Here is a 12714-nt window from a genome sequence, read left to right as displayed (position 1 = left end):
GAGAATAGCTTAGCAGAGCACCTGTCTAGCATATATGAGGTCCTGTGTTCAATTTCTAGAAGAAGGAAGGAAGGGGGTAAGGAAAAGGAAAGGAAGAGAGATGAAAGAATGCTGGAATAACTAGTATTCTATAACAACAACAAAAAAATGAAGTTGGATCTCATACTACTTGTTATGGTTCGGCTCTGGAATGTCCCCCAAAACTCATATGTTGAAGGTTTGGCTACCAATGCTGCAATGCTCAGAGGTGCGGGAAGTGATTAGATCATGAGAGCTCTGACCTCACCAATGGATTAATCCATTGACAGCTGAATGGAGGTGTTGGAAACTGTAGATAGTGTGGCATGGTTGGAGGAAGAAGGTCACTGGGGGCATGCCCTGGAACAGTTATTTGTTGTTCCCAGCTCCTTCTTCTCCTCCTTCTTCTTTCCCTCTCTCCTTCCTGGCTAACATGAGCTAAGAAGCTTTCCTTCTCGGTGCCTTTCTGCTACAATGTCTTGCCTCACTCAGGCCTTTCAAAGCAATAGAATTCACCATCCATTATCTGAAACCTCTGCAACCATGAGCCAAATAAATCTTTTCCTCTTTAAAGTTGTTTTTTTCAGGTACTTTATTCACAGTGACAGAAAGATAACTAATATACCTACTACAAAAATTAGTTCAAAAAACCTAAGCGTAAGAGCTAAAAATGTTTAAACTCTTAGAGGAAAATAGGGATAAATAAGTCATAATAACCTCAGATTTGGCAACAGTTTCTTAGATATAATACCAAAGACCTAGTAATGAAAGAGAAAAATAGATCAATTGAACTTGATCAAAATAAAAACTTCTGTGTTTCAAAGGACACCAACTCATAAAATGAGAGAAAGTGAAACACAACTCAGAATGAGTGAAAATATTTGCAAATCATATATCTCATAATGGACTTGGGTGTAGAATATATAAAGAATTCTTGTAAGTCATTAAGAACAAAATAAATAATCTAATTTTAAAACACATAAAGGCTGTAAATAGACATTTCTCTAAAGAAGATATACAAATGACCAATCAACACATGAAAAGATGCTAAACGTCATTAGCTATCATAGAAATGCAAATCAAGACCACAATGAGGTACCACATCAAACCCACTGCCATGGCTATAATAAAAAAGGTAAGTTAGTAAAGATAGAGAGAAACCTGAAACTCATACATGACTGGTAGAATGTAAAATGGCACAGCCACTTTGGAAAACAACCTAGCCATTCCTCAAAAGGTTAAACAGAGTTATAATATGATCCAGCAATTTCACTCTTAGATACATACTCAAGAGAACTGAAAGTATATGTCTATATGAGAATTTGTACATGAATATTCATAATAATACTAGTTATAATAGTCAAAAACCATGTCCATCAATTAATGAATGATAAAAATGTGGTTCAGATTCATAAAACAGAACATTATTTGGCAATAAAAAGGAATGAAGACCAATACAAATTATAACACAAATGAACCTTGAAAACATACTAATAAAAGAATTCAAACACAAAAAAATCACATATTATTCCATTTATACAGAAATATCCAGAACAAATCTGGAGACAGAAACTAGGTTAATGTTGCTTAGGGATGAGGAAGTGGGGGTTGGGGGGTGGTTTATTCCTGCAAGATAAGGGGGTTTCTTTTTGGTGTGATGAAAATGCTCTAAAATCTCTTCTTCCTGGTTGCCATATCCTGAGCTGCTTCCCTCTACCATACTGTTCTTCCATGATGTTCTGTTTCACCTTGGGCCCAGAGCTATGGAGTCAGCTGACCACAGGCTAAGAACCTCTGAAATTGTAAGCCAAAATACTCTTTTCTCCCTCTACATTGTTTTTGTTGGGTCTTTCGGTCACAACAATGAAAAAACTGACTAAAACAGAAATTGGTATAGAGAAGTAGGGTTACTGCTGTGATTAACCTGACCATGTGATTCAGAAGCCTTTGGATCTGGTTTATAGGAATTTTGGAAAGTTTAGAGATGCAAGTTGGAAAAGCTTTATAATGTTGTAAGTGGAGCTTAATGGGTGATTCTGGTGGGAGCGCAGAAGACCAGAATGCCAATAGGACTGTGGACAATAAAGTTTGGACTCATTAAGCCTAAAAGGAGGAGGAGTCTATTGGAAATTGGACTAGAGGCCATTCATGCTTTGTCTGGCAAAAAAGTTGTCTACATTTTGCCCATGTCCTGAGACTTTCTGTGAGGCTGAATTTAAAAATGATGTATTAATTAATCTGGTGAAGGAAATTTCAAGACAGCACAGCATGAATATTGCTGGTGTTATTTATCCAAGTTTACTGTGATAATCAGGAGGAAAAAAGTAGAAAGATTTGAAAAACTTTCAATTTGGCCAGAAAAGTCTGAATAAAACTGGAGCTAAGGAAGGTATGGTTGTTAAAGAACCACTAAAGAAATGTTAAGTATTTTATTCAGAAACAATATGAAAGATGGCTAGAGCATCTCAAAAATGGTAAGACCCATCTCAGGCTCAAGGATGTAAAAGTAAAATTTCCTTTGAGGAAAAGTGAGCACCCTGCTTGAACATGTGGCCTAGGAAGTTGTTTCACTGTGCTCAGCCACCCAGGCACTCAGAGACTGCAGCTCTGCAAGCTCTCACAAAGCTTGGCTACTGGTGGCAGACCTTGGCTATTGGTGTCAACCATGTAGTGTTGATTTTGCAGAAAAGCAGGATGCTAGAGTTAGGGGTTCATAGAGGCTTCCACAGAGATTTCAAAGGAAGGTTCTAGGAAGCCAAAGTCTAGCAGGGTCAGAATCCCTGCAGACTACCTTTGAGAGGATGATGTGTGAAGATGTGAGAAGGAAGCTGAAGCTGCAGCGGAGACCCCTGAGATTAAAGATGCCAGCAATGTGCATCAAGCTGAGGAAAGCTGGAGGAAACAAGAAGAAATAAGCCAAGAAGAGAGGCTATGTGGGCTGCAACCAACAAGGCCATAGGGGTAACAGAGCAACACATGCCTTTTGGAGAGAACTTTATGATACCATGTGCCCCCAAAGTTGGACATGGGAGGTACAGGACTTGTTTGCCTAGATGGATTTTAGTTTTGCTTTGGTCCCACCACTTCTTTCTATGCCCTATTTCTCCCTTTTGGAATGGAAATGTTTACTCTGTGCCATTATTGTAAAGGATATATGTAACTTGCTTTTGATCTTTACTCTTTTTTTAATATTCATTTTTTTAGATATAGATGAATACAACGTCTTCACTTTACTTTATGTGGTGCTGAGGATGGAACCCAGTGCCCCACACATGCCAGGCGAGCGCTCTACCTCTGAGCCACAACCCCAGCCCCTTGATCTTTACTCTTACAGCTGAGTTTGCCTTGAGTTTCAGATCAGATATTAGACTTGGACTTTTGGTAGGTAATTCTGGAACTGTTAAGACTATGGGGACTCTTGGAAATGGACCAAATACATTTTGAATGTGAGATGGGCATGAGGTTTGGCCTTGGCAGAATGTTATGGTTTAGACATAAAGTATCCTCCAAAAACTCATGTGTGAGACAATAAAAGAATTTTCGCTGGGAAAACTGTCAGGTTATGAGAGTTTTAATCTAATCAGTGGATAAATCCACAAATGTGGATTAACTGGGCAGCAAAGTAGGCAGGTAGGTGTGCCTGGAAGAAGTAGAACAATGGGGGTGTGCCTTTAGGGTTATATTTTATCCCTGATGAGTAGAGTTCTCTTCTTGGTTGCTATGTCCTGAGCTCCTTTCCTCCATCACATCCTTTTGTTATAATGTTCTGTCTCCCTTTGGGCACAGAGCTACAGAGTCAGCCAACTATGAACTGAGAACCTCTGAAACCATGGGCCAAAATAAACTTTTCCTCCTCTGTGTTGTTCTTGTTCTGTCTTTTGGTCACAGCAATGAAAAAAGTTCACTAACTCACCCCTGGTTTCCATCCCCCCAGTCTTTGACAAGCTCTAATCCACCTTCTGTCTCTATATTTGCTTATTCTATACATTTCATATAAATACAATTATATGGTCAAAAAAAGTGCTCTAAAATGAAACAACTCAAAACAGACTAAAACCACTGAATTGTGCACTTCTAATGGGTGATTTGTATACATAAATTATACTGATAAGCTATTACCCCCCTCCAAAATATTATTCTTTAACCAATTTTAAGAGATGGAAGGTGGGTGTGGTGGCGCACACCTGAAATCTCAGTGACTTGGGAGGGTGACGCAGGAGAATTCAAAGTTCAAAGCCAGCCTCAGCAACTTAGTGAGGTCTTAAACAACTCAGCAAGACCCTGTCATTAAAAAAATATAAAAAGGGGCTGGTGATGTGGCTTGTGGTTAAGCACCTCTGGGTGAGAGAGAGAAAGTGGGGAGAGAGAAAGAGATATGAAAAAGGAGGACATAAGAAATAATTATGTTTATAAACTTCATTCATTAAATAGGCACTGCTTTAGATCAAACAATTTTAAGTTTCATGCTTTTTCTACACTAAAATGAATCTAGCTTACTAAAACACAAAAAGCTGACAATAAACAGGTTCTTCAGTTATTTTTCAAAAGATAAGAATGTATCACTAAATAAGTAGTTATAGACATATACTCTTGAACTCTAAAACTCTAATTTGTAAGGATTATAACAAAAATATAAATGGCGCCAGCAAGCGAATATATAAAATTTACTAAGTTAATCAATCTTCTTATTTCAATCCTATCTTGTTTATTTATTTATTTATTTTAAAGAAATCAGTACACAGTTAAATAAGTAGAGAGAAGAAAAGGCAAAGTGTTCAATTTTCTTACTTGATCCAAATGCCTATCTCTCATGAGTTCATACTCATTTTGCAATGTATGCTGGAAAAGGGTCCAGATGATGTGTTCTAGTTCTGGGTGATCAGACAGAAGGCGTGCACATAGGGTATTTAGTCGGAGATATGCTAGCCGGTACACTGCAAAAGTAAGGGGAAATGAACCATATTTACTGTTCATTTTCAATCACAAGTAGACTTTTAAAAAATCATTAATTTTCTATATCATTATTCTTTTTAAATAGCAACTTAACAGTAACCTCACCTCTACCACTATTTTCTTTATGAATAAATAATTCCTATTAATAGCACAATAGAAGGCACAATACTAGGAAGGCACAATACTTGATGAACAATTATTATATTATAAAACTAAGGCAGAGGTAGAAGGTAGAGGAGGATAGCCCATAAGATATTGTGAAATTAGACAAACCACATAGGGTTTGCTTCCATTCTGTTGGTAATCACTCATCACAAATGTTGGAAATTCCTACTATCAATAGTCAAGAGGGATAATTATTTTTAAAAATAATGACATTGTCAGTGTTTACTAATTTTTCTAATCCTAAAAGAAAAAATCAAACCACGTTTCATTATGAAATACCAACAAACTCTTGAAAAATGGTAGATGTGTATATTATTGAAGTAGAGCACAACTGTCATACGAAGTTTATTCAGAGTCTATTAAAATATTATTGGAAATACAGGTTTAGAGAAAAGGAGTTGACAAAACTGAATTTTTGTCTACCTGTTTTAAATACAAAGAGTCTTGGTTTAAGATGGGTCTTTAAAGAATTGCATAGGTAAACAAAAATTTTTTTTAAAAAAAATTTCTTTTAGTTGTAGATGGACACAATATTTTTATTTTATTTATTTTTATGTGGTGCTGAAGATGGAACCCAGTGCCTCACACAGGCTAGGCAAGTGTTCTACCACTGAGCCATAACCCCAGCCCCAGGTAACTTTTTAAAGTTAACCATTTGTCCTGGGTGTTTTAAAACTTGAGCATATATTCAACTTGCCTAGAGTGTTCTAGGGCCCTATCCTAGAATTTCTGATTGAGTAGATACAGGTAGATCCCCAAATTATCATTTCTATAACTTTCCAGGAGACATGGATTCTGCTGATTGGGGCCTACCCTTTGAAAACCACTGCCCTAATCTAGGGCCCAAGTCTTACAATGTTTGTGTAAGTCTCAATTTTTTTTTTTTAGAGAATTTTTTAATATTTATTTTTTAGTTTTTGGCCGACACAACATCTTTGTTTGTATGTGGTGCTGAGGATCAAACCCGGGCCGCACACATGCCAGGCAAGCGCGCTACCGCTTGAGCCACATCCCCAGCCCTCAATATATTTTTAATTTGAATAAAGTCAGTAAAAATTCTTATCACAGAGGAATCAGGTCTTTTAGTCTCCTTAAGAGGGCTCTAAGATGGTATGGACTTATATGTTTATATACATGTACAGATATGCAAAATAAATTCCCCACCCCACCATATATACATTCAATCAGAGAATATAATACAAACTGGTTACTAGACTTGTTAAATGTCCTAAAAATATCCAGGGAATGTGCTTGCACTGTCAGTAACACACAAAATAATCTCAACACTAAATATGCCTGAATAGTAAAAGTAATATTTGGGCAAATATTTCTAAACATTAATTTGAAGGTATAACAATAGTAATGCAGCATTCCTAACATCAAAACTTTTCTGAGTGCTATGTGGAAGGCCCTGTTAGAAGCATTTTATATGTAATAATTTATTTAATTATCCTGAAAACCCTACAAGGTAATTTTTATTCTTATTATAAGGTAAATTTTTTAATACTTTCTTTCCATTTTATAGATGAGGAAACTACGGCATAAAGATATTAAGTGACTTGCTCAGGGTCCAACCAAGTAAGTTGAAGAGACAAGATTTGAACCTAGTCAGCCTGGTTATAGAGCCCATGCTCTTGAAAGTAATCTTCTACTAACCTTTTTTGTAAAAGAGTGAAAGGGAGGTAGATTTCAATGGCTTCTGAGTCTGGAAGGCTGAGTTTGCTTGTGTGTCTGCATTTGCAGTAGAATTTACACGTGTAGTTGAACCTTTTTTCTTTGGGGATCTTACAGGTGAAAGATACCTAGATGTATTCAAAAGAAAAAGTCCTCATTTGAAATTTCCTAAGAGTCATACACATACATACATGTTACACACATATACCTAGACACATCTTATGTATTTAATCTGTGGTTTTCTGTCAGTTTCCCCAAGCAGGCTATTTAAATACAAGTTGGGAACAATAGCTTAATAGGAAAACTATGTTTGTTATAGTATGTCTAACACTTTTAATAAGTGGCTTTCCCTGGAAATTACTTATTGGGAAAACAATAGCTGTATATGCACAATTTTAACAGTAATAGTGAGATTTAGACCATAAAATAACTTCAGCTTAAAAAACAAGTTACTAATACCAGTGTTGTCATGTGTCTCTGATTCTCCTGCTAAATTTTTTTACTGATAACTATGATTCATATACACGTTGACTTAAGTTATACACACACACTCTCTGAAATTACGTAGCACAGAATTCTATGACTTAGTACTTCAAATAACATGATCAAGACAGATTTATACCTGTTTACTAAATATGCCAGGAATAAATCAAGGCAGGGATATCAGCAAATATTCTCTCTCAATTTATAGCAATTCTTTTGTTTTATATTATCCTCTATTTAATAGAATAATCCATGTCTATGATTTTATTTTGTTTTAATAGCAGAGAAATAACTCTGAAGAGGAAGTAGAATTTGTACCCTAATATGAGTATTTCCACTACATGCAGTATGTTAATTAGTGCAATAGGAAGAGACTCACCAGCACAATTTTATAAGTACCAGGGCCTGGTCTCTTATTCTCTTTGGTCTTCCTTTCAGTTTTTTAACTGAAAATTATAGACTAACTTAGGCAAAGTTAGTCTCCTTTGAGTCCTGATACAAATATCCAATTACCTAATAATGGGTATCATTACTTGAATCTTAAACTTAATAAGGTCAAAGTAGAACTCTGGATTTCTTCTTCTCCGTTTTTTCTCATCTCAAAAAATGGCCACACATTTTATTAATGTCTTAAAGTAAAAAACCCAGAAGTAATTATTTTAATTTCACTGTTTCCTAAGTTCCTCAAATCTCATATAAAACTCTGTAAAACTTATTAAGTATATCTCTAAATGCACCTCATATCTTTCTCATTTCTACCTTTAATGCTATATCTTAGACTAAGTCACCCATATCCCTCATTTGAACTACTGAAATAGTCTTCCAAATGGTCTTTCCACTTTCTTTCCTGTCCTGACCCTTTTTCTCCCCCAAACCCACCTGGTACTTCAAATAGCAACCAGACAGCGGTCCTTTAAAAATACAAATAAAACAAGTTGCATTCCTGCTAAATGGTTTCCCACCACTCTTATAAAATCCAAACTGCTTACTCTGGCCTGTGGGAACCTACAAAATCTAGACCTGGTCTGCCACTCCAACCTCACTGTGTACCATTCTCATACTCTCTATACCCCATGCATTCTGGATACCATGCTAGTCCTCATGCCAGTCAAGTTCCGTCTGCCCTACAACATGAAGATTTCTGCCTGCCCAGCATCCACTTGTCCCTCAGGTCTCAGGTCAAAATATCACTTCATTAGAGAAAGGAAAACTATTCTGTTCGTTATAGTATGTCTAACTCTTTTAATATATTCTATAATATAACTCTAAATATTCCATTGCCCTCTAGTTTCTCCTTCATATCACTTTATTCATTTCATTTATACCACTTATTATACTCTAAAATCGACTTACATGTTAGTTTACTTATTCACTGCTTCCTTCCTCCAGAACATAAAGCTCTATGAAGGAGAAAGACCATTTTACTTTTGTCTTCTCAGTGCCTACAATACTTCCTGGCATTTAACATAACTATTTATTTAATTAAAGAAAAAATAAAGCTTGATTTATTTATATAAAACTTGCCTAGCAAACAAATATATACATGAATGGAGAGTCTCTATATGTTAGGAACAGTTTGGATACAAGTTAGAATGAAAATGACACCTATGGAAAGTGGTTTCTATACCAATTGCATAACACTGTAATGTTGATTAATACACAGAACAGGTCCATAACATTAAGCACATTTCTATGAAAGGCAGTGTAGCTAGAGAAATTAAGAGCATGGGTTTTGGGGTCAAACTGGTTGGGTTAGATTCCTGTTGACCTTAGGCAAGTTACTTTATTTCTCCTATTTTATAGATAAATGAGGCAGACAGCGTATCTACTACCTTATAAGACAGGTGCTGGGAGCCATTAGCCAAGTAGGTATGACAATTTCCTTGCCAGCGTACCCCATGTTGCTGACATGTTGCAGTGACATTGAATGTAGGTGACCTTGCTCAAGGACCAAGGCAGATTAGGGTGTTCCCGGTTTTAAGATAATCGTGTTTAGGGCGTTCCCAGTTTAGGTTCCAGGTTTAAGGTTTAAGATTATTCCTGCTGGGAATAGGGCGTATCCTGCTGCCTGAGTTCCCCTTGAGTTCTCACGGGATTCAGACAGTATATTTTGGGAGACAGAAGCCCAGTGGGTGTGGATTTGGGCAGAGAACGTGGATTTGGGCAGAGAACGTGGATTTGGGCAGAGAACGTGGATTTCCCCAGAACGTGATTGTAGACGGCTGGTGTGAGTTCGGGAATAAAGAGTTGCTGTTTGAATCTACAAGCTGTGTGGTGGCTCGTGATTGTGTGCCCAGCCAGACTGCGGCATTTGTGCCCAGCCAGACTGTGGCATTTGGCGGCTCGTACGGGGAACGTCTAAAGCTTGGAGGTAAGTGAAATTGCTTGCCCCTGAGGAAGAGCGAAAGAATGGGTGACCAATTCAAAAAACAATGTGTTATTGTTTTGATTTATCTTGTTTTTGTTTCAAGCTGCCTATCCCTAGTAATTTCTCAGGCAAACTGGAAAAAATGGTTGACTAAAGGTTTGAAGTTTGTCGGCCCTGAGGAAGAGAAAATTGATACAATGATTTTTTATTCCGTTTTTGTTTCATTCAGTTTCGGCTTTGTTTTGTGTTATCTTATTGGGTTGCGTTATCTTTATAGTAGATTAGAAATTAGTAAAAAACAAACCGAAAAGATGTTAAGTAAATTGTTAGAGGTTCAGACCATGGAGAAAGACATTTTAGATCAAGCAAAAGAGAAGGTCTCTCGAGCTAGTCAGACAGAGGAAGAAAATTTAAAGGAAAAGGGGTTGTTAGGAAAAAGGCCACAACAGGAGGCTGTTACTAACTCCGTTTTATCACAAGAGGGCGTAATTCAACCAACAGCCCCACCGATGGAGACAGCTGAGTGGCCCTCAAACCCCGTAGTTGATAAATGGGATCCTGAGACAGGACCTCAAAGATTAGCATGCCCTGTACTTGAACAGGCAGGAGGGCAGCGAATTCACCGTGCATTAGATTTTAAAACAGTGAAGCAGTTAAAGGAGGCTGTAACAACCTATGGTCCCCAAGCTCCCTTCACGGTAAGCATGGTTGAGTCCATTACTAACTTGGACATGACGCCAGCAGATTGGGCTAGCATGTGTAAATCTGTACTAAATGGAGGACAATATTTGTTATGGAAGGTTGCCAATGAGGAATTTTGCACGGAGACAGCTAGGCGAAATGCAGCAGCCGGTTACCCTCAAAGAAATCTAGATATGTTGTTAGGAAAAGGACCTTATGAGGGTCAACGGCAACAAATTGAATATGATCCTGCTATATATGCACAAATTGCTGCAGACACAGTTAGGGCATGGAAGACTTTACAAGGACATGGAGATTTACAAGGTCAGCTATCTAAGGTAATACAGAGAGCTAATGAACCTTATGCTGACTTTGTAGATAGGCTAATTCAAATGGCTGCCAAAATTTTTGGGGATACAGAACAAGCAATGCCATTAATAAAACAACTGGCTTATGACCAAGCAAATCGTTGCTGCAGAGAGGTTATTAGACCATGGAGACATGAAGATTTAAACACATATATTAAATTATGTAGAGATATTAATGAACAAGGGCAAGTCTTGGCAGCTGCAGTACAACAGGCTTTAGATGCCAGGCCAAAAACATGCTATGATTGTGAACAAACAGGACATTTTAAAAGGAATTGCCCCATAGGAGGAGGGTTTAACAAAAGTAGGTATCAAAGGAATAGAATACCGGGTATTTGCCCATGATGCCGTAGAGGGAGACATTGGGCTAATGAATGCCGTTCTCAAACCACCATAGAAGGTACTCCCTTATCAAAAAATGGACAAAGACCAGGTATTTATCCAAGATATCGTGGAGAAAGGCATCAGGCTCCATTGCCAAAAAACGGACAGGGGGGCCCAATGCTCTGGGGCCCACAACCACAAATCTACGGGGCAGTGGAGGAACCCAGCAACACCATCAGGCTAGTGCCCAGGACACATTGTCCATTAAATCCCTCATCAGACAAACCTGAGGGAGCGCAGGGTTGGACATCTGCGCCTCTGCCAGAGCAGTATTAACTCCAGAGATGGGAGTTCAAATCATTCCCACAGGAGTAAAAGGACCTCTTCCCCAAGGAACAGTAGGCTTATTATTGGGATGTAGTTCATCTACATTAAAAGGACTTATGATAAGTCCTGGGGTAATTGATCCCGATTATGTAGGTGAAATAAAAATTATAGCTAGTTCTCCAAGAGGTATATCAGTAATTTCACCTGGAGATAGAATAGCACAGTTGTTAATAATACCCAGCCTACATAATAAATTTCCTAGTCATAGTGTAGAAAGAGGTTCCAGGGGATTAGGCTCCACAGGTGTAGATTGGGCTATGTTGTCTTTAAATTTAGATTCTCGCCCAATGCTAAAACTAAATATTCAAGGTCATGAGTTTAATGGGCTACTGGACACAGGAGCTGACCTTAGCATCATATCTCGTCAAGAATGGCCAAAACATTGGCCATTACAACAAGCCACTCAAACGCTTCGAGGCCTAGGAGTGGCGACTAATCCCCATAGAAGTTCTATGATATTAGATTGGAAGGATCCTGAAGGATGTGAAGGAACTATACAGCCATATGTATTGGATCATCTTCCTATAAATTTATGGGGACGAGATGTCCTAGATCAATTAGGTTTGACGTTAACAAATAACATCAATCCTAATGCGCCCACTACTAGGGCTAGACAAGGCTTTAGGAAAGAAAAAAGATTAGGAAAACAAGGGCAAGGTATAGCAGCACCAGTACAAATAGATCAAGGAACAGACAGACATGGGTTGGATTTTCAGAAAGGGCCACTGAGACAATCAAAATTATTTGGTAATCAGAAAGACCAGTGTGGGTTCCTCAGTGGCCCCTGACTAAAGAAAAGACACAAGTAGCCCATGATCTGGTCAAACAACAATTAGCGGAAGGACATATACAACCTTCCATATCTCCCCATAATACTCCCATTTTTGTCATCAAAAAGAAATCTGGTAAATGGAGATTATTGCAAGATTTAAGAGCCATTAATAATGAGATGGTTATTATGGGACCTGCTCAATCAGGGATTCCTCAATTGTCTGCTTTGCCAAAAACCTGGCATGTTTTAGCTATAGATATTAAAGATTGTTTTTTTTCAATTCCAGTTCATCCCGAGGATAGTCCACGTTTTGCATTTACTATCCCTGCATTAAATCATGAAGGTCCTGATCAGAGATATGAATGGAAAGTACTCCCTCAAGGGATGGCTAACAGTCCAACTATGTGCCAAATATATGTTAACAAAGCAATCCAGCCACTTAGAAATCCAAATCCTGAACTACAAATATTTCACTATATGGATGATGTATTATTGGCACATAAAGATAAAAACATATTGCT

General features: G+C 37.8%; 1 protein-coding gene across 4 annotated transcripts in view; it reads right to left on the bottom strand.

Annotated features, from left to right (window-relative positions):
• Positions 1 to 12714, bottom strand: part of Rb1 (RB transcriptional corepressor 1) — a 161197-nt gene that overhangs the window by 16880 nt on the left and 131603 nt on the right. For all 4 annotated transcript variants that reach the window (XM_071611499.1, XM_071611498.1, XM_027928767.2 and 1 more), the window contains 2 exons: positions 6793 to 6938; positions 4807 to 4952 (listed from right to left, as the gene is read on the bottom strand). In XM_071611499.1, coding sequence (XP_071467600.1) covers positions 4807 to 4952; positions 6793 to 6938 — 292 coding nt within the window. The remainder of the gene's footprint in view (positions 1 to 4806; positions 4953 to 6792; positions 6939 to 12714) is intronic.

The sequence above is a fragment of the Marmota flaviventris genome, chromosome 4 (assembly GCF_047511675.1).
Source record: "Marmota flaviventris isolate mMarFla1 chromosome 4, mMarFla1.hap1, whole genome shotgun sequence".
Classification (NCBI taxonomy): Eukaryota; Metazoa; Chordata; class Mammalia; order Rodentia; family Sciuridae; genus Marmota; species Marmota flaviventris.
Note: the sequence above shows the minus strand (reverse complement) of the source record. Positions and strands in the feature narration are given on the sequence as shown.